The sequence below is a fragment of the Polistes canadensis genome, unplaced genomic scaffold, assembly GCF_001313835.1.
Source record: "Polistes canadensis isolate GaletaPanama2010 unplaced genomic scaffold, ASM131383v1 scaffold_19, whole genome shotgun sequence".
Taxonomy (NCBI): Eukaryota; Metazoa; Arthropoda; class Insecta; order Hymenoptera; family Vespidae; genus Polistes; species Polistes canadensis.
This window is the reverse complement of record NW_014569566.1, coordinates 1,185,786-1,208,291: the sequence shown is the minus strand read 5'-3', so window position 1 is coordinate 1,208,291 and position 22,506 is coordinate 1,185,786. Positions and strand designations below refer to the sequence as shown.

General features: G+C 28.2%; 5 protein-coding genes and 1 long non-coding RNA gene across 8 annotated transcripts in view; 3 read left to right on the top strand and 3 right to left on the bottom strand.

The window, feature by feature from the left end:
* The window catches only part of LOC106793809 (pseudouridine-metabolizing bifunctional protein C1861.05), a 53,303-nt gene extending 48,592 nt beyond the window's left edge, over positions 1-4,711 (bottom strand). The window contains exons 1-6 of the mRNA XM_014761033.1: positions 4,550-4,711; positions 3,368-3,649; positions 2,748-3,110; positions 2,312-2,651; positions 2,083-2,207; positions 1,836-1,895 (exon numbers count right to left, since the gene is read on the bottom strand). Of these exons, the coding sequence (XP_014616519.1) occupies positions 1,836-1,895; positions 2,083-2,207; positions 2,312-2,651; positions 2,748-3,110; positions 3,368-3,598 (1,119 nt within the window). The 5' untranslated portion in view covers positions 3,599-3,649; positions 4,550-4,711. The remainder of the gene's footprint in view (positions 1-1,835; positions 1,896-2,082; positions 2,208-2,311; positions 2,652-2,747; positions 3,111-3,367; positions 3,650-4,549) is intronic.
* A 115-nt stretch (positions 4,712-4,826) lies between these two features.
* Positions 4,827-6,268, top strand: LOC106793815 (very-long-chain (3R)-3-hydroxyacyl-CoA dehydratase hpo-8; the record flags this gene model as incomplete). Its single annotated transcript, XM_014761043.1, is given in 5 exon segments — positions 4,827-5,028; positions 5,324-5,441; positions 5,548-5,780; positions 5,860-6,041; positions 6,109-6,268. Coding segments are annotated over 5 exon segments (672 nt in total). The 3' UTR covers positions 6,192-6,268.
* Positions 6,269-6,390: 122 nt separating this feature from the next.
* On the bottom strand, positions 6,391-7,663 carry LOC106793817 (60S ribosomal protein L30). Its single transcript, XM_014761045.1, has 4 exons — positions 7,562-7,663; positions 7,404-7,451; positions 6,934-7,079; positions 6,391-6,617 (listed from the first exon to the last, which is right to left on the bottom strand). Exons 2-4 carry the CDS (start codon positions 7,422-7,424, stop codon positions 6,440-6,442), a joined length of 345 nt encoding a protein of 114 aa, XP_014616531.1. The 5' UTR covers positions 7,425-7,451; positions 7,562-7,663; the 3' UTR covers positions 6,391-6,439.
* A 213-nt stretch (positions 7,664-7,876) lies between these two features.
* LOC106793813 (serine palmitoyltransferase 1) lies at positions 7,877-9,985 on the bottom strand. Its single transcript, XM_014761041.1, has 3 exons — positions 9,663-9,985; positions 8,526-9,505; positions 7,877-8,441 (listed from the first exon to the last, which is right to left on the bottom strand). The coding sequence occupies exons 2-3, from the start codon at positions 9,418-9,420 to the stop codon at positions 7,939-7,941; spliced, it is 1,398 nt and encodes a 465-aa protein (XP_014616527.1). The 5' UTR covers positions 9,421-9,505; positions 9,663-9,985; the 3' UTR covers positions 7,877-7,938.
* A 385-nt stretch (positions 9,986-10,370) lies between these two features.
* The window catches only part of LOC106793810 (adenylyl cyclase-associated protein 1), a 30,058-nt gene continuing 17,922 nt past the window's right edge, over positions 10,371-22,506 (top strand). Inside the window, exon 1 of one of the 3 annotated variants that reach the window (XM_014761035.1) lies at positions 10,371-10,597. Coding sequence is in view for 1 of the 3 variants with exons in the window: in XM_014761034.1 (XP_014616520.1) it covers positions 13,626-13,716 (91 nt within the window). In the remaining 2 variants the exon portion in view is untranslated. Of the gene's footprint in view, positions 10,598-11,035; positions 11,118-13,543; positions 13,717-22,506 lie in introns of those variants that run through there. The other 2 variants (XM_014761036.1, XM_014761034.1) reach the window with 2 other exon arrangements.
* LOC106793818 lies at positions 15,608-21,746 on the top strand. The gene is made up of 2 exons (XR_001382464.1): positions 15,608-17,285; positions 21,328-21,746. It is a non-coding gene; the product is annotated as an uncharacterized LOC106793818 (long non-coding RNA).

The window sequence follows — 22,506 nt, the reverse complement described above, 5'->3', positions numbered from 1 at the left end:
GGGGGGGAAAAAGAAAAAAAAGAGAAAACGAAAAAAAGAAAAAAAAACAACCAAGAAAAGTAAGGGCAAAAAAGAAAAAAAAAAAAAAATAAACCGGATGACCACATTCATAAAAACGTAAATATCACATGAATTATCTCACGAATGTAGAAGGGTCCTAGGGGAATCATTTTTTTGGAAAAAGGATCTCGAATCGTTTTCTATTAAATGAATTCTCAAAATTTTCATCGTTCTTCTTCTTGTTCTTATTATTATTCTTCTTCTTATTCTTCTTCGAGATAAAAATCATTATTTTATATTTGTGTGTAATCACAACGGTGGCGTGGAAAACAGGGTATTATATCAAAATGACGAACGTCAGCAATCGATTATTAGAAAATCATTATAGTAAATTATAGTATCATATTATATTATGTGCGATAAATATTTGTTACTGAAAAACTTTGTAATACCTTTGGTTTTCCTTGGATGTGACATTTATTAGAATATTGTTTCGAAGACGCTTCTCACAGAAAAGAAAAGAAAAAAAGAAAAAAAGAAAAAAGAAAAAAAAGAAATAGAAACTCTTAAGGGTTCTTTCTTAATCAGGCTATCGAATAATCGTTGAATGTAATAAACTATTAAACAATGTCTCAAAGCTTACACCTCGCAGACACGCAGCCTCTGCCAATGATTGTATTGTAAGGATATTATATACGTGAAAAGAAAATGGAAAAAAAAAAAAAAAAGAGAAAAAAAATAGACACTAAATGATTTTTAATTAATTATTTAGAAGAGAAGGCAGCAAGTGTGTTACTATACTAAGCCGCCCAGAGGTGAAAAGAAACCACGCTGATCATTGATTATAGAAGAAGTATGTACTACGTAACTGCTTTTACATTATAAACTTTTGGCCGAGTAGAACTTTAATGTTAACTGACTTAGCTACCATGTACTCTGATTATTCGTAAAAAAAAAAAAAAAAACAAAAAAAACAAAAAGAAAAGAAAAAAAAAAAGAAAGAAAGAAAAAATGATTTGTACACTCAAATCTAACTCGGCCAATAAATCCTAACAGAATATACAGTCCTGTCGTAAAGAAGGCTTTAAAGTAAAAATACTTAGCGATTTATAAAACTGATTGATATTTAAAAGGTAATATAATATGTATAAATTGAGGTGAGTCTAAGAAAGGGAGCTTTGAATAGTGCCTGCTTATAATCCAGTTTACTATATCTGATACAGTTAGATATGGTATTCACATTACGAAATAACCGACAGATTAAATAGAGGGCTATCGTAGCAAAGTATGGGAAAAAGTGTCATTTATGCAATAAGTTTGTTGTTTTTAAGTCACACATAACAATGCACAACGAAATAAATAAATATATAGCCGTTAATTTTATTTATGTATAGTAATACAAAAAGCATCGTATCATATTAATATATTACAAATATCATATTTAAATTTATTTAAAGATACATTAGCTTTAACTTACTTGAAAATAAGTTTTTACCTTAAGTCAAAACTATTGTGTAATGAAAATTTTATAAATTAATATTATGCGAATCGACAAGACACACATACATGCGTAAACAACATAAAGACGCATTCATGCGTTGAAGAAAAATGATTTAATTAATTATTTTGCTTTCTTCCATGGGTTCTACCAGCAGAAACCACTCTTCCCCATACTGTACTATGAGTTCATGTTATTCGACACCCTTAAGTGTACATAAAACATATGTGGCCGTAATTGTATGTAAATACTGTTACACATTCTATGATTACCATGAAATATGAATACAAGGAAAATTGGTTATTTAGTATAATTATGACTACGAAATTTAACTTACTTTTATCTCAGAATCCTCCACTTGCAAAATGGTATCCAGAATTGCAGCACCTACTACTACCTGTATTGGAAAACAAAAAATAACGATCCTATAATTATTAGGAATAACAACAATTCGTGCTGTATTCGTGTATTTGTACAAAATAAGTACTTATTCATTTTATGGTATATATTAGATATACAACAAAAAATTAGACATAAATATGAGTGATATGATGTAACGATGTAAGTGTATGTTTAAAACTTACAGGACTTCTTTTAAATGCTGGTAAGTGTTTGGAATGTTGAGATAAGGTAGAAGCTTGAGTTCCTTCACAAAGGTATTTTGCTATTTCTGCTGCAACTTTAGCATTGTTTTCTATAAGTGCAATATCTGCAATTGTAAATCTTCAATGAAATCTTTACGACGCAATATTATATTACATTGCACAATCTTATAATTATTGTTAAGTTACATTCTATCATATATATACTTACTAGTCTTAAGAAACTTGCCACTTGTCATTTCATTAAGTTCTTTCAATAATAATGGTGTAACGTTTTTTCCTTTGATATGCATACGTTTAGCCTTTTCTAATGCTTTACTTATTTCTATTTCTACTTCATTAGGATTCAATGCATGCTCTTTAGGAACAGAAACAGCTAATAATATGCCTGTAGAAAGATTTAATTCTCTCTGTATTCTTATAAGATCTGCTGCATCTTTAGAATCTTTTACTTTAAACGGAGCTTTTAATTGATCATATGTTTCAGCACAATAGAAAGCTGGGAAATTATAAGTATGGCCAATATTTACAACAGGTACTCCTTGAGTTTCCTAGCAAAACGAGAAAATAATATTTTAATCGACTGACAAAGAGTAAACAAATAATTGTTCATAAATATATATAAATACATATTTAAAAACACTAACTAGATATTCTAACGTTTTACCAATATCCAAAATAGATTTAACACCGGAACAAACAACGGCAATGGGTGTACGACCAAGTTCAATTAAATCTGTACTTATATCGAAGGTAGTTTCTGCTTCTCTGTGAACACCGCCTATACCACCTGTGGCCATAATCGGTATGCCTGCTAAATTTGCTATTAACATTGTAGCGCTTACTGTAGTCCCTCCGTTCAACTTTTGTGATACGACAGAAGATAGATCCCTGGCAGAACATTTAACTGTATTTCTAGAATTAGTTTTAGACAATACTTTTAATTGTTCACGATCAAGACCAACGTGTATAATTCCATCAATAATTCCTATCGTTGCAGGTACTGCTCCCTAAAAGAAAAATTAAAAATTAAAGTAACAAACATTTATTAAATAAATCATTCCCCCTATATAGAAAGTAATTTCAATCAAAGCATGACAATGTATCATTGAACCCTAATTACAAAAATCTAAATATTAATATTTATAATATCTTACACAAAGAATTCGATTATATTTTATAGATGTCGCGTGTGATATAATTAAAAGAAAAGAAACAAAATAAAAAATAAATATATATATATATATATATACGACCACACACATACTTGTTTTTTCACAGCATCTTCAACTTTGAGCGCAGTTTTAAAGTTTTCAGGAAAAGGCATCCCATGGGTTATAATCGTGGATTCCAATGCAACTATCGGTTGGGAATTATTTTTCCCATCAATAACATCCTTCCCATAAATAATATGTTTCCATTGATTGCTGATTGATCGAGAAGGTGAATCAATATTTCTCAACTTTTTCCAAAATTTAATAGAATATATAAGACGCATGACGAACGTATTAATTCAAGGAACACTTGTAATTGACACTATTGAACTTAACTGCAATGATAAACATGAAAAAGACAAAAAGTTGATATATTTTTTTTGTTTCTTCTTTTTTTTTTTTATCCATAACGATTAATATTATATTTCAATAAATGTGTATAGAAAAAAGATATAATACAGACAAAGTGATTAATAAGAAATTAATAATAATATTTATAAGTATTTTAAATCAATGTTTCATGTATATAAATACTTATCTATATATATATATATATATATATATATGTACATGTGTATTATTGAAAATATGAATATGCATCGTCTAATAAAAAAAGAAACAAAAGAAAATTTTTGTACAAATTTAATAATAACGTAATCTTCGATTAATATCTTTATTTTGAAATAAAATAAGGCTAAAATCCACCTATGTATACAGAAATGCACAAAAGATTGCAAATATTTTAAATATTCATTAAGAATAAACGAACGTTTAATAATATTGCAAAATGCGACAATATTTTTGATGACCCAGTAATGCAAATGTTTGAATGTTATTTTTTCCTTTTATTACTAAATCATGTTCACACACGATGTAATTCTTACAATTATCAATGCAAATTAAAAAATCAAATTATAAGAAAAATATAAATATATATATATATAATAAAACGATTGATTAATTGTTAAGTATTTTATTCAAAAAAAAAAAAAAAAAAAAAAAAAAAAAAAAAATGTTTTATAAACAATATTTTATATTCATTTGAATTTTTCTTTAACACGAATAAAAAAAAATTCCGATTAAGAATACATATATGCGTGTGATGTAATATGCATATATTTACTCTCTTGCAAATATATATATGAAATAATAAAATTAATTTTTCTAATAACGTTTAATATTCCAAAAACAAGTTCACGTTAATTTTTTATGCAAAACTATGGTTTCTTTCTTGCCTCATAGATTTAACATTATCACACGTTGTTTGAAAAGCCACTATAGCAGTGACGGCACACACATCCATTTTCATATGTAATATTGTTTTCGTAGTCAAATAAATATTGAACGAGAAGGACATTTTTTCTTTTCTTTTTTTCTTTTTTTCATTTCAATTATTAATTCTAACAAAAAGACAAAAGATATTACATAAAAAAAAAAGAAAGTAATTGTTTTGTTATTTTGTAATAATTCAATATATTTTTTATCAATACGTAAACTTGCAATTTGCCAACTAAAATATTAAATAAACATCATATATAGACAGTCACTGTTCTTATATATGCAATTATAAATACGTATGTGAATCTTTATGTATGCTTATTTAAAGTGATGAACTTTAGTTCACGAACGGACTCCGAAGAAGTAAGAATTATCGAGTCATGTTATCTTTTAAAAAATTATATCTGGTCGCTTATAATGCGATAGAAGTTATCGGGTAAGTAGTTTTTTTTAATTGTATTATTTAAAATTGCATCGAATTGTTTAAAAATATTCGTATAATGAAAAATAAAAATTCTATAAATATAGAAAAAATATATATTGGTTAGGTTTACATGCTTATAGTGTTATTTTATCTACTGAAAAATCATTCGATTTTTGAATGGTATTTTATATTAATATACATATAGTTTCACATTAATTAATATTATTTAATATAATCTATTTATATGTTTCTCTCTCTAACAAAATTTTAATACGAATAGTACAAGTAAATTTTATTTAATTCACAGTTGGTCTTTGGTATTCTATATATTGGTATCCCATTATGGGGATAATACGTCAACGTTAAGTCTTTGGGATAAAATTTGGCTTCCTTTAACTGTTATTCAATATTCTGCTTATTTAGAGGTATTCAAATAAACAAGAAAATTAATCCTATATTTAATAAATATTATCTAATTATTTATAAATATATATTTGATTGATTAATAGAAACATTTCATTTTTCATTTAGATAATACATTCTATGATAGGTTTAGTTAAATCAAATTTATATGTAACATTCGCACAAGTTTCAAGTCGTTTAGTTCTTATCTTGGTGTTATTCTCATTGCCATGGGATTTCGTTGGATCATCACTTTGTTTACCGTACACTGTTTTATCTTGGAGCATTACAGAAATTCTTAGATATTTGTACTATCTATTGAACATTCTTTCATTTGTGCCAAAGTTTCTAACATGGTTGAGGTAATACATTTTATATTTATTTAATTTTATTGAATTATGAATTTTTAACAATTATGTAACATAATTTGTGTCTTTATAGATATTCTACATTTTTGGTACTTTACCCAACTGGTATAAGCGGAGAACTTTGGTGTATTTATTACGCAATTGTTTATTCCATGTCTCATCCAGAATTATGGAGTTATGCATTACCTAATCCATGGAACTTTACATTTAGTTATTTGTACTTTTTGATATCTCTTGTTTTATTATATATTCCAGGTAAGCATTAATATTATAATTTTAATTACTTTGTTCTTATATTATTAAATGTTTTTTTTAATTGTAGGTTCGTTTATATTATATTTTCACATGCTTTCACAGAGAAAGAAAATATTGGGTACAAAGGTTGCAGTAAAAAAAGTAAAATAAATAAATTATTTTTCTATTTAATATATCACTTTATATTTTGTTATTAAGTAAAATAAAATGTTCTACTATTTGAATAATTCATTGTTTGATATTATCCTAGACTGAATACTAAATCTTTTATACTAGTAAATATCTGTGACGCATTGATTTTCATTAAAATTTCATCTACGCGGTGTAGTAGAGAATGTATTAAAGAGAATAGATTTAATATAATAAGTATTTTCATTTTAATAAACAAAATTTATTTTTTATGCATGATCACCAGTAGGTACAGCTTTAATAATATCAGAATTTCCAGGATCTGTTATCGAAAGGGTACAAACACGGAAATACTTTCCACATGCCGTTCCCAATTCAATGTTATTTCCAGTGTAATGATGTACACCTGTCTTCGCTAGCATAGCGTAGTACTCGATCTCAGATTTCCTAATGATAGAAATGATTATTATTTTACAGAATTTATTTCATTTTAATTGTCCTCTGTACTTACAAACAGGGACGAGAGACTACTCCGTAGTTCTCCTTCATTATTTTCTATATAACCAGACAAGAAAGTTACAAAAAAAACATTCATATTTTATTATTAATATAATAATATATAGACAAATTTTATAAATAGCTTGCTCTCTCTTTCATCTATAAATATTTTGAAATAAAATAAATGAAAAGGTAGATTTGTAACTTTCAGATCGTTGGTTATTTTTTTTTCTTTTTTAAAAGGAGTACTACATCTCAGTCTCACCTTAAAGGAGGGGTATTGTTTGCAATTATCACGAGCTTAGCTTTGCCTTGTCGAAGAGATTTCAGAGTTTGCTTGTATCCCAATACGTACTTGCCTGATTTCATAACAAGGGCAAGCGTATTGTTAATACTATCTTTGTCCTTTTTCTGTTAAAACAAGTAATATATTTATGTTAAAAAAAAATACTTTTCCTTGTTTTCATTTACTAAATACTTAGTATCATTTTAAGTCGAATAAAAATTAAGTCTTTTAACCTAATTTCTTTTAGCATAGAGCTACACAAACTGTTCCATAATATCATATAATTTGTATACTATCACAAAATTATTACAAATATTAGAAGAGTATGTTATAAAAAAAAAATGTTAACAGAAAAAATTTCACAAGATAAATTCATTAATAAATTATATGATTAAAAGGAATAATAATAAGACAAAAACGTGAACACGTGGTTGTTAAAAAATATATACCTGCTTTCTTTGAGCAACCATTTTTGCGGCTTAAATGTGTACTTCAAACTAAAAAAGATATTTGATATAATTAATTATTAACAATCGGACAATGACAAAATTTGAAACTTTGTTAAACAATTAAGATGTAACAATAAAAAAATATGTATGCAACGTACCTCCGAAAGCACCGAACGCGGAAAGAATGAGAATCACGCTGATTTCCGAATAATGTTCTAAAAGCGCCACCTATGTAACTATGCGCGCGCACCTGCGCAGTCATTTCCGCTCAGTAGCGGATATAAATTGTCATTCAATTTGTTATTGTGAATTAATCATTTTATTTTTAAACAAGACATTGTGAGGTTAGAATGATATAATACTTAATTATAAGCTTTTTAATTATATTTAAACTATACATTATATTTAATTCTATTTATAATGAATATATGTTTGTATATATATAATGATTTATATATTTTTTTTTTCTAAATGTAAATATTGTTTTCAAATTATTATCTATTTTTCTCTTTTTATAAGTATGTTACGTTTCTTATTATTTTAAAATGTCTTCAACACATTTCTTTAATGTAGAGATCGCGAAATTGATATCATCGTCCTCTAATGATACAGAGACACATAGACGCAAACTAGGTCTTGGTTGTTCGTATTCAGTTTCCAGATAAATTGGACTTATTATAGCTAAATTATTTTCAATGCACCTTTTAGAAATAGAATTAAGAATTTTGCTTTCTTCCAAGTAATTTCTCTTTTCTTTCAAATATAAATGTTTTAAAGGAGACTCCGCAAAGCTTGAGGTTTCAATATATGGCACTTCTTTAAGAGCATTATCCACAGCTATACATTTATCTTTCAAGCATTTAAACATAAACGGACTTTTTTCCATAATATTTATAGCAGTAATAGCTGCCGTTGTTAAAAGTGGTGCTAATGATGCCGAAAAGCAATATCCAAGAGCACCTAAACGTTGATGTTCTATAATAAAAGAAGTACCAACGCAAAATCCACCAATAGATCCCATAGCTGTTTCAAAGGATCCTACAAAACCAACAATACAAAATATTCAATGTATAGAATGTATATGAAAATAATCATTTAAAATAGTGGACAGATTATGCTTACCCATAATCATGTCGATGTCTTGCCTAGGAACACCAAAATGTTCTGCGACTCCTTTTCCATGAGCTCCAAGAGTTCCAATCGATATAGATTCATCAATGAATATTCTTAATTTGTATTTCTTACATAATACGATTAACTCAGGTAAAGGACAAATTTGTCCCGTGTATGCATAAATTCCTTCTACAATTAAGAAGCGTTTGATTTTAGCAGCTTTTTTAGGATTTTGTTTATCCTTCTTATCTTGTTCTAACAGCAGCTCGTGTAGATGTTGAACATCATTATGTTTAAAATATTTAGTCGTTGACCTAGAAGCATCTAATCCTTTTTGTATGGCATAATTTATTTTATTATCTACGAACACTAGATCATCCTTTTTACAATACGCAGGTATGGCAGTAGAAATAGTACTGAATGCATAAGAAAATACTATAGCTTCTTCGGTTTCTGTAAATTTAGCTAATCTTTCTTCCAATTCAAGATGAACATCAACAGTACCATAAAAACCACGTGGACCACAGGATCCAATTCCATATTTTCTTACAGTCCTAATTGCAACTGTTTCTATTTCCTTACTTTCCGTTAGGCCTAAATAATTGTGACTTACCAAATTAAGGCATTTCTTGCCGTTAATTAATATCTCTTTACCACTTCTAGAGTTAACTATTAAAGGATGAAGAGATGGATGATTAGGATCTACTTCAGGTACTAATGGTTCCGGTCTCCATTCTGCTAACTTTTTGTTCAATTCATCTTCTGTTATATTTTCTCTATGGTATAATTTTTTGACAATGAACCATAAGAATAAAAGTACTGTAAATATTTTTAACAAAGAGTAATATTGTGGTATAGTACTAAGAATCTCCATGGATTCTATAAATAGAAATTTGGAACTCATTTTTATAGATGTTATAATTTAAACTTTTTATATTATATATTATTTTTTGTGCTTTCTTATTTGATGATTGAAATCTATTGAACGCCTATATCGCAATAGAAAATAAAACAGTACTATACTTTTCGTATTTAATAATGAATTGATTATATAATTAATGCATATGTATATTTATATTTATATTGTAGATTATTTTGAATATCTATATATATATACATAAATGTTTTATTTAAAAAAAATCGTACCGTATAAAATAGTCTATATTACCCAGTATATTCTTCAATAAAAATTGTACAGATAGGTGGCGGTCAAGTACACAACAGAAAAAACCATAATCAAGACTTTTATATAAAGTATTGCTTTTAAATTAATCTTTTTGTTTTTGTACAGGATTCACTCAGAATGATAACAGTGAACTATATTAGTATTGCACTAGAAATTAGTAATCTATATAAAATTCCTGTATACTATCATAAAAGCGGCCTTCGATTTGATCAACCAATCATTGAAGTCCTATTATCATCGACCAATCCCAGTCACGTACATTACTTAATCCTTTAATGACTATTGATAAAAAGTAGGATTTTTTTTAAAATAAAGAGAAGGCGGTTTTTTAAATTATTAAATCTCATGTAAAAAAAAAAATATTTTCAATAAATATTAACACACCATTAAATTGAACTTTCGAACAATCGTTTTATAGAATTAGAAATCGTTAAGAAATTTTAAGGTTAAACGCGTTTGATTGAACAAGGGGTCAACTTTCTTAAAATAGATAAAAAGGTTAAAAGAAAAAAAAAAAGGAATAATCGAAGCGTTGTGATTGGTGGTAAATAGTCGGGTTGAATTAAAAATCTTTGGTCTCTTTTATATCCAGGACGCGTTATAATAAAGGCGCATGTGCGTACGACTGACATTTCCAAATGCCGGCTCGGCGCAGTGCAATGAGAAAACTAGTACTTCCGGTATCCGGCAAACGCCCCGAGTCTATCTAGAGTGTCGTCCATCTGGAGGCTTTTTTTTACTTATACCGGTAAACGCCGCGTTTGCGTCATTGTCAAAATATCTTTTATCGTTAGTTCGATCGCGTAAACGGTGGTGCCTGTTTCTAGGCGAATTATATACTGAACGAGTAAGAAAAAGGAAAAGATAGACAAAAAAAAAAGAAAAAAAAGGAAACGTAAGTATATTTTTAATTATAACATAATATAATATACGAAAATAATATAATATACAAAAGTATAATCGTAATACAATTGTAGCTAGCTACTTGCCGTCTATCTGTTTGTGCATGTATGATATATAATATATCTATGATATATATGTACGTATGTGTGTGTGTATATATCTATGTATGTATGTGTCTGTCTGTCTGCTGTCTATTTACATGAATCTTTTCTCCTACCCGTTTTCCTTTTTTCCTTATTATCTGTTGTATGTATCTTCTTATTCGTTGTGCCAAAAATACGCGCGAAAGGGAACGAGCAACGTCCTTACGTGGGCTTCATTGAATATCCGGAAGAAAAAGGGGTTAGAGAACGCTCGTGTGTTTATTCGTTGCGTCCCTCTCACCCCCGACCAATCTTGCCGTATTTCCCCCCACTCTTTGTCTTTCTTCCCCTTCTTACTTTCTCGAACACATATATTCGTTTAAAGCGCGTGAGTCACCACCGATCGCACCTGTCACTTCGACACAGCTGGTATTGGATATATTTTATTTTCTGATTTATTGACACACGCTTACTTACTATACGGTGATTCGATTGGTATGTTGCTTTCTCAAACAAACGAGGACTCATCTTTCTTCGACGCTTTCTTGTCTCTCATTTCTGATTTATCTACTTTGAATCATCCCCAAGTATACATGTATATATGTGTGTATGTATATATCTATGTATGTATGTGTATTCTGGTACAAGAGAGTTTTCAAATTGTCTTCTCGTCCATTCGTTCGTTTGTTGTAAATGGCAAACCATTGGTTTAGTTTATTGTTAGTTTAGTAGATCGTCCGGTTCATCGACGCACAGTGTAAACTCTCTTTTAGGTAGGTCTTCCTTTAAAACATATCGCCATGTTTGTGACAGACTTCACGACCCAACCAAAATGACAACTGTCGGTTAGGTTGGTTATATTAATTTTTATTACAAGAGAATCGATTATTTTTAAAACTAGTTATTTATTTATCCGATAATTTAGGATGAAATTATAATTTACGGATCTTTTATTTTTTCTGTACTTTTTTATTAATTTTATTTTATTGAGATAACGAATATAAGGGTAGGAATATAAAAATAATGTTAATTTGTCTTGACACAAGTGTTTTTATTATATAGTTAAAAATTACTTGACTCTACCAATTACTAACAAAAAAAATATGTATTTATTTAAATATATTTAACATTCGATCGAATAATTTCGTTAATTACAAGTCCTCCCGGATGCATATTTATCTATGTATGAGTGCGATGCGCTCGTGCGTGCGCGCGTGTGCAACATATGCGCGCGAAAATGTACTCCGTTCAAATTAAAATACTAGATGATATCTCTCGTTGTAATTATTATTCCAATCGAGAATTGTAATAGGAAATTGTTATATCTAGCGAAGTGCATGCTATTATTTTTAATTTTTTATTTGCCATGTTTTTATTAGCTTCTTTTAATTGCCTTGTGTGTTGAATTAATTAGTTGAATTTTGGATTTTTAATTTATTTCGAAGTTTCGTAGTTGTTTTCGATTTCTTCGTAGTATATTAATTATAATAATATATTAATGTATAAATATGTATTTATACATGGATAAGAGTTAAAAAGTTTTGAAATCTAATATAGAAAGAACATTTTTTTTTTTTTTAGTCAAATTCATTATTATTAAAAATATAACTGAATCGCAACTGAATTTTCACTTATGTGAATATAATCAATTACATTTGTGAAATTCTTTCGTAAATGTTATTTATATGATCATATTCATTCATCAAGTAAATTATTTGCAACTACATTAATCCACCCAATTACACATTTCGCACATTAATGCTTGGTATCTATTCAAGAAGATTGTATCCCATCGTAAATTTCTCTTCCACTAGTTTTATGAGGATTTTTAATGAAGCTCGCGAATGCCGTTAGAGTTCATTGCTGTCTACTCGGTGTCTCGTAAAAACAACATCATCCTATATAGTATCTATTGCTTTTATAGTATCTACGTGAATGATATTCCTATTTGAATAATAATTACGATTGTCTAGGCTAATAGGTTTATCCAAAAACTTGATATATTTCATTAGAAAACAATCAAATGTAAAAAAAGAATAGAGTTTATCTCTTTCATTTTTTTAATAATTATTATTTTTAATTTAATAATAATACAAACACGGTGGTGGGTTGCAAAAAGTTTTTAGATTACATCGAAAAATAAATGTGAGTTTGAATTAAAAAAAAAAAACAAAAAAGAGGAGCCCAAAATCCAACTCACATATATATTTTATGAGAAATTTTCTAAAACACGTTCGTATAATTTAATTTATTGAAAAAGAACAAAACAAATCTCGAAACATTATTCATTAAAAATTTTGAAAAGCCAACGTATCACCGAAAGTATTAACTTTTGTTACATATCAAGTTCTTGCATACACCTACAAAAATTGATTACCCACTTAATCGTCACATTATTTTTCTTTTTTATTTTTTCAAATATTCCGATAAAATAATATAATTTCTATTTTAAAATATATCATATCTGTAAAAATTCATATATCTTAAACGAATGAATAATATTAATCAAAAGAAAAAGAAAAGAAAGGAAAGAAAAGATATAAAGTTTATCGAAATCTAATCATTGGGGAATATAGTTAAGGTTGTGGTGGGAGGGTGGGAGGGGAGGGGAGGGGCACTTTTCTTATCTTAAGACACTGTTGTTCCTCTTAAAGCGTTACGGCCCTGAGATTCAGAAGGTGAGATTAGAATTCAATCGTGAAAACTGACGAAGTCAGTCGCTTAACATCCTTCATTAGTCACGCATGGTTATCCTCGTGATATCATTATCATTCCTTTTAAATTCTCGTTTTTTCTTTATAATATTATCAATTATCGTCGATTTATTTTTTTCCTATATGTCATTGTTGTTTAACATTTTTCTGTGATACCTATATAATTTGATCTCTCATTTTGCTGTGATTAGTGTTATCTAACGTGGACAGAAAAATTAATAAAATGCCGCATATTAAAGAACCCAAGCAGAAGAATAATGAATCTCGGATGGTACCGGAAACTTACAAGAGCATATTAAATATGTGGCAGAATCGTGAGTGCCGGATTTCCGGATTCTTTCTTCTTTTTTTTATTTTTTTTTTTTTTACTATTGCAATTGATCGCATAATAAGCGTTTTATCATTATAACAACACGTATCATGTATAAATGTATATATATGTGTGTGTGTATGTATGTCCAATTATAAAAGAAAAGAAAAAGACAAATAGTTTTGGCGGAACAAACGAGCTAACTTAATTGACCAACCGTTTGAATTATTAATAGCAATTATAGTATGATTTTGAACAAAAAAAAAAAAGAAACAAGAAAAAACTTTTAATCCTCTAATTTACACGTTTTCGTTACAATCTTTTACGTTTAATCATTTGTTACGAGAGTTTTTAATTTTTTTTTTATTTTATTTATATTTCTTTATACGAAAAATAATTCTAACTGTAAAGTAGCTGATGCGAGTTAAAAAGTAGCGGGATTCCGGATGTGTGTCACGTTGATTCGGATAAACGGTGATCTGGTAACAAACGACCTTTTCGAATCGTTACTTGATTCAAACCTGTCCTGTGGAATAATAGTTAGTGTGAGACAAATGATTGTAATATTAAACTTGTTCCAAGATTTTCCTTTTAGCATTGATAACATTTTTAACAATTATCTAGATCATTTATCAACCAAATTTGTCTACTATTTTAATACGTGCACGTAAATTACATATATTATATTTTAATTTGTTTCTTTCTTATTGTTTACTCGTTTTAAATTCTTATGCGATTAGCGAATCGCATTATTGAATTACGTGACGTTATTATTAACAATGATGAATGCGTGTAATGAATACAGTATTGTTTCAGTATTCAGAGACAAATCTGTCTAGCGAATATGAATAATAACAAGAATGAATCTTCATTTATTTAATTATGTTTATAATTAAAAACCACTTTGAATAAAGTACATTTTCTACGTATTTTAACATATTAATCGTATATACGTTTATATACGTTATTTAAATATAATATATATATACGTTTATTATCAAATTATCTAAACCTATACTCCTATCGTACGGATATCGTTATCGATTTGACTTGCAATCGTAATCTCATCTCGTACATTATATTGTTTCGTTAAAACGTAGTTATTCTCATTGCCAGTATAATCATTGTAGAAAATTCATTCGAATTAATATTATAAATTTCGATAATATTATCATCTAGGAGTTCATAATTTTTATTAAAGATTTTTTTCTTTTTTTTCAATCACCGTTAGAGTGCAACGTTTTATTATTATATTTCATTCACAATGTATTTTTCTACGCGAAATAATGTTTTATCAATCGTATATCTTCATTTTGTTTTTCTATCTCTTTCTATGTGTATTTTTCTTTTCTCCGAGGTATAATAACATGGTATATTTATTCTCATTTCTTATTTCTTTCACAATCCGCTACATATATATATGTAGTACTCTTTTAGAATTTATATACCTAATTTTTTTTTTACGTATACCATTAAAATAGTAGTGTCTCTCCTTTACGTGCGTACTAGCAACTTATTTTACATTGGTTAAAAATACATCATCTACTCCTCTTTATAGGAAAGGAAAAAAAAAAACATTTCCAAGTCAAATTAATTCAAATTAATTCAAATTACTTTAAGCGACACATCTCCTTAATTGGATTTCATTTTGTACACATATATAAGGATAACTTTTATTGCGTTTAGAAAATTAAGTTTGTTTTTCTTTTTTCCCCTTTTATTCTTCTTCTTCTTCTATTTTTAAAATTTTGCAATATGGATTGACAATAATTCAGATTAATATTTTAATTTTATTCTTTTTATTATTAGTTAAATAGAAGAAAAATATTTGAATAAGTTTCCTTTACTTTTTTTTTTGTTTTTGTTTTCAATCGATTTAATTATATTTACGTTTGAAGAAAGAGATTAACGTGCAAAATGTATTTTTTTAATGCGTACAGATCGAAAGAATAATCGCGATCTCGAATAAATCGTGAAATGCGGTTAAGGTTGATTTCTTTGCGGGTTTTCTTATACTCGTTTAGTATTTCAATGAAGACATCGGTATTTTATTTGGAATTTATTTACTATGTATATATAACTATATATATAACGATTCGATACGGTATAAAGTACCACGTAAAGTTAACAATAACTCTTTCGAAGTTTCGAATTTATAGCAACATCTTTTAGAATAGGAAAAGAAGGCCTAGCAAGATTATGTAATCCAATGCAGTATCGGTGGTCTGTATCTTTGATAAAGTATCAAGAATTTCGTTTAAATAATATATTACAAACACACACACTCACATATAGAAAATATTTTTATTTATTTGTCCAATATTTTTCGTCAAACAAATGATCAATACATAAATAAATATATTGTTCGTTATAAATACCAAATAGACGTACAAGGGATAAGGGAGGGTTGCATCAGGGGATTGCGTTAATTTCACACTTTGCCGGAAAAAGAAAACCAAAAAATCAGAACCATGATCTCTTATTACCTATTTATAAAATAAAATTTGTCTTAATACTTACCACATGTGATAATTACGTACTAATATATTAAATGAAAAATTCTTAAAAAGAAAAAAAATACGAATAAAAATGTATTTTTCAAAAAAAAAAAATCCAAAAAACGAATAATCAATAACCCGTTATCGAAAAAAAAAGAAGAGACAATCGAGAGGGTCAAAAGTTGAAACGTTTTCGGATTTCCGGGAGGATCCGTCAGACGATGTAGAGAAATTGCATTTCCGAGTTTTCCCCTTCCACCCTTTTCATCCCTCTCTACCCTTTTTCCATGCGTGCACAGACACACGTATACCAATGTAATAGTTACATACGTGCGGGTGGCTGTGTGCCACGTGGTGGTCCATGTTCCTCTATTCCAGAATTTCGGGTCTCGGCCACCAGGTGGCAGCACCGCAGCTAACCGGTCGAAACTCGGAATGAGGAGGTTCAGTATTGCGCCGGCCGTTCATCTCGTAAGTTCTTTGACAGATTTTTCGTGGTTAGCTGCTAGTGAGCTACGCCCCCCTTAAGGGTGGAATCCTACGGTTTAATATATATATATATTAATTTTCACTAAAACAATTTATTCCGACTTTTTTTTATTCTAAAGTTTTTCTTTTAATTCTTTCAAACGATTCGGTTTAACACATTCGACGTTGTAGGAACGTAAAAAATTAAGTATATATATATATATATATATATAGTTAATGTGTTTGTGTGTTGAGAAAAGAAGGGTAGTGTAAAAAGAAAAAAAGAAGAATATACACGGAAGGAAATAAGGCGTAGCATCCCCCATCATCAATTGGAAGAAAAGAGGGATGTTTTCTTTTTAAACATCAAACGCATACAACATTTTGACACCCTAGTGGGAATAATATCAAAATACGAGATAAGGGATCTTGTAACAAGGAAATTCAAGGAGCTAACTATCTATTTGGCATTTGTGGCTAACGTTTGGTTGCTTCCTTGTTTCCTTGCTTGCTATCTAGCTAGTTATCTACTTACCTACACAATTACATCGAGCGATCATCATCTTCGTGGGTGGTGAAATCTCATTAAAACTACCCGTAACATTTGGTAAGCCGTAACGATCTGAAATCTTTTTCATTTAATATTCGAATTTTGTATTTTATTATTATTTAGCGTATATATGTAATTTCTAATTCTCGTCTCACATATAGTTAATACAATAATTATCTCGTACAATGGTGTTTAACGATCAAATATGATGCAATTAATTAACGCCAAATTGTTGCGGTTTAACGTTAATTGTCTCGATCTCGTAATTATTCTTACTTATAAGCACGACCGAATTTAAACGAATTAACGTTTTTTTATTTGAAAGAAAAAAAAAAAACAAAAGAAAAAGCAAAAAAATGTTCTACCCGTTGTTTTTTTTTTCTTTTCTTTTCAAATGCAAATAAAATAAGATAGATAAATAATCGAAATGCCATTGTTATAATTACTTTTATAGATAAAAAAAAAAATTTACGATAGATAAAATATATTTCTTCGTTAGGATTGTTTGTTTTTTTTATTTTTCTCACGATAGAGAACAAATTATCGATAAACAGTACAGATATCTCGAGATTGGTCTTGAAATTTTACAGATAATCCTTTTTATTATTTTTTTTTTTTTACACGAGTTCGAGAATCGAGCCTTATAAGGTCTCCTTCCTACTCTTGGTGTATGTTGCAGCAGGTCGTCGGTTAAAAAGAATCGTTTAGAGAGATAGTAGCCTTTCCCATCGTTTCTTCGTTTCATCTTCGTTATTTCTCTCTCTCTCTCTCTTTCAAGATGGGTAAATGCGTTTCGCGAGAAAACAGGCTACTACATCAAAGAAAATAATATCATGTTATAGACTTTTTACTATAACTTCTATTTTTCTTTCCTTTACAAGAGAAAAATATAATACACACATATATATATATATATACTCGTATTTTTGTTAAACTTTGAAAAGTAAAGTTCATATTTTGTATTTTTCTTTTTTTCTTTTTTTCTTTCTTTAAAGAAAATATTCAAAAGTTTGATAAAAATATCAAGTCGATAAAAAGAGGAAGAAGAAAGAAAAATATATATATATATTTATGTGTTTGTGTGTGTGTACACCCACATAAATGTTTCTAATTCGTTAGCATATTTTTTTTCTATCTCAAAGAAAGTACAGTTATATAATAATATATCGTTCTATTATTTAAAAAAATTATTTTTCTTCCTTTTTTATATTTTCTAATTGTATGAAAAACATTAATTAAACTCATCATTTCGTTATATATCAATTTTTATTTCTCTATTATATTAAATAATTTGTATTTGTTTACATTATCGAGACGGTGTCGATGCTAATTATTAATTATTAATTACTTTCTTTCTATTTATATATATATATATATATATATATATTTTTTTTTTAAATTATCCAACAGGAGAAACAGATATTTATTATTTTCCTCTTCTGTAAAAAGGAAAGCACGATAATAGAGAGGGGGGAAAGAAAAACAACGTGACGTTTCTTTGTGTGTTTCGTTTGAGAATAATTTATTATTTACGTGAAGGGGAGGGGGTTGAAAAGTGCGAAAGAGAGAAAATAAGGAAACGATGAGACTGATCGTGAGATTAGAGAGAAAAAAAAGGTAAAAAATAGATAGAAAGAAAGAAAAGGAGTGGGAGAAGGGGGAAGGGGAGAGAGAGAGAGAGAGAAAACACATTCGTGATAGGTGAACGTTGGGGGTGTGTGTATTTTATCTCTCTTGCGATTGAACGAACCCATTGACGCAGACGCAACATCCACCCAGGCTTCATCTTCTAGGGTGGACCTCGTTTTACAGATGTGGACCAGTTGTTCGCTAGACTTCGTGCACAATTTAGATTTCTATCTAAACTTCGTCATAAAATTTTCTCTTTAACATATCCTAATATATTATATTTTTGTTCACATTGAATTTATTATTTAATTAATATATTTTAATCAATATCAATTTCGTAATAATTTATTAATTATTTAAGTAAAAAAGAGAGAGAGAGAGAGAGAGAGAGAGAGAGGGAAGAATAATTTAAGACAAATAATACACAAAAAGAAATCAACCCTCGATCGATTTTATGTTAATTCAATTGTGAATTTAGATTTTCATTAATAATAATAATTATAATAATAGTTTTGTTTTTTTTTAATCAAGTATTTAGATTAGAATTTGTATCTCCTTATTGTTGTTGTTATTATTCTTTTTAGTTAATATAATTAATTGTATTATTAGACAAATTGTTCTTTAGTGTTTATGATAATAGTAAAAATAGAATTTTACGTATTGTAATATTGAAATATTTAACGTTCATTTTATTTCGAGGGTTGATTAACTATTGCGTTATAATTTAACCTAATTATTCACAGCGAAAGTTTTTTTTTTTAGAGACATAATATAATGTTATATTTATTTGTAATTATTTAATAACATGTGTCGTGTTACATTCTATAATTAAATTTATTTCAAACGGTACGACGAGACGAAGAGGGGGCAGTGTATTTATATTTCTAACGAAATTACCAGAAGTTTACTTTACCAAACGCGTCGGATGTGTAGTTTCTTTTTTTTTTTTTTTTCGTTCCACCCCCCGTCTTTGTTTCTTTATTCGTTTTCGAGGCAAAAAATAAACAAATTAAAAAAGAAAGGAACGGGTTACAGCAACTGAACTTCACGATAACGGGAGAAGAGGAAAAATTAATCTAAATAGCGTGTTTTGTGCCTGAACGTTTGTTTGTTTGTTTGTGTATGTGTGTGTGAGTGTGTGTGTGTGTGTTGTTAAATCGATTTTAATTTTCCCCGGGAAAAAGAGTGTATGCAATGTCGCGATAAATATATAATTTATTTTTCATTTAATTTCATTTGTGCATGTTTTTTATATATTGTTTTTGTATCCTATTTCTTTTTTTTTTTTGGTGCTTAATCAATCGAACGAATGAACAAACGAATGAAAGGAACGTATCGATGTGTCTAAAAAAAAAAAAAAATAAATATATATATATATATAATTATATTTTCTTTTATCGTGTTTCGCGTCATATGAAAATAATTATAATATTAAAAATGAATACGCAGTATTTTGAATTAATTTTTTGTTTTTGAGAAAGCTAATGATAGATTTCAATGAAATTTGTTTAATTTCTATATACTCAGGAACGATGAATTTTCTAAGTATATAGTATCTTGAATAATCAAAGATATTATTAATATTATTATAGTTAGTTCAAACGTTTAAGTAATTCTCATGTTAGTCGACGTGAAATCATATTATGATGGTTGTATGCTTTCATGGGTTTCACGAGAAATCCAAATAACGTTTACGAAGGGGAAACGTTCCGCGAGTATATATTTGAAGAATAAAAATATCTTCTATCTTTTTCTTTTTCTTTTTTGTTAGGATAAAAGGAACTTTGATGGAAGAAGCTACCGTATATATATATATTTGTAGATTTAAACGTAGAAAATTTCAAATAATCATATTTTATGAGAATTTTATTAAACGTAAGATTATTTTCTTCATGGAAAATATTTACATGAATATATAAATAATTGGTTTTTTTTTTTTCAGCATAATCGGTAAGATTAAAAGAGATTCAACATTTTAATTATTTAATTAATTATTTACGAAAACATTTTTTTTTATTTACAAGAAGAAGAAGAAAAATTTCTTTGATGAGATTTAAAGGTTGATGATAATTATAAGAATTCAAAGATAGACTATATTGTATATATGTGTGTGTGTGTGTGTGTGTGTGCGTCTCTGTGTTATCGATAATCGTTTGACGAAAGTTAAATTTAGGAGGTGATATATACGTAAATAAACGTTTCATCAATTTTTATTAACGATCTTAAATAGCGACACTAAAAAAACAATAAAGTGACAAAAAGTGTTTATCCACGAAAAAGCAAATCTTATAAAATTGATCTAACGAATAGAACAATCTATAAACAATATAATCAAATAAACGAGTTATATTATAATAATATCTAATAAAATCGTGTGTTATTATTAAAACTAAACAAAAAAAAAAAAATACAAAATTCTTATCTTTTTTGTTTTAATCTTAACAAAATAATATTATAATACATATTTCAGTTCGTTTCAATTTATCGAACAAATTAAATAATAATAATAATAATAATAATAAAACTAATACAGAAAACAAAAAAAAAATAGATAAAGAAGTATTAGTTTGTATCGAGGATGTTTAAATGCTGCGTATGCAACAAGAGTTCGAGGAAGGAAAAGCTTGTTACCAATGAAATGGCAAGCAGTAGCAGCAACAACAAATTATTGGGAAATAAATTGACCGACGTCGATTCATCGATTAATAAAGATGACGAAGAGAAGAATATGATGATAGATGAAAATAAAGATAAAACTGTTAACGGTGAAATTAATCAGAGATGCGAGATAAATAACAAAATATCATCTTCGTCGTGTGTGTTATTAGAAAATCATTTAATTAATATGGAAAAATTAACAATGGTAGATAATAAAGAAAATATTCAAAAGGAAAAAGAAGAAGAAAAAGAAGAGGGGGTGGGTGAGGGAAAAGAAAATAATGGGGGTGAGGAGGAGGAGGAGGAGGAAGAGAAAGGTCAAGGCAAGGGGGTGGAAGGGGAAGACGAAAAAGAAACGACGAAGAAGGGTTGTATTGGTACTGACGATGTTAAAGGGGAGGAGGGTGGTGGTGGTGGTGGTGGTGGTGATGATGATGATGGTGGGGGTGAATTCGATGCCGTAGAAACGGCTATAGCTTCCGTTAAAACAATAAACGTTGTTGTTAAATCAAATCTTTACGATGGCTTGGCTTATATCGAAAGAACGATCGAAGATTGTCCCGACGAAGAGGGGGATGATTCCGTTTTCGAATCTTGTCCGAACGAGAACGAGAACGAGAATGAAAACGAGAACGAGACACCTGCTAATATTGTAACAGGTATTATATTCGATTGATTCTACCTTCTTGCCTTCTTGCCCTCTTTCATCTTGATTCTTATCTCTTGGATCATTTTTTTGGGTTTTGTAATTGATGAAAAATTAAATTATAGAAGTAAAAAGGTAACGGGGAAGTAAAGTAAAGGAAAGGAAACGATAGTGACGATATTTTTTATTATTTTTTATTTATTTATTTATATATGTGATTTAGAGAAAGGAAGGGAAGGGAAGGGAAGGGGAATAAATAGAAATTTTTTTATTTATTTATTTATTTGTATATGTGATTTATGGAAGGGAAAGGGAATAAATAGAAAAATCGATTTAATTGATATA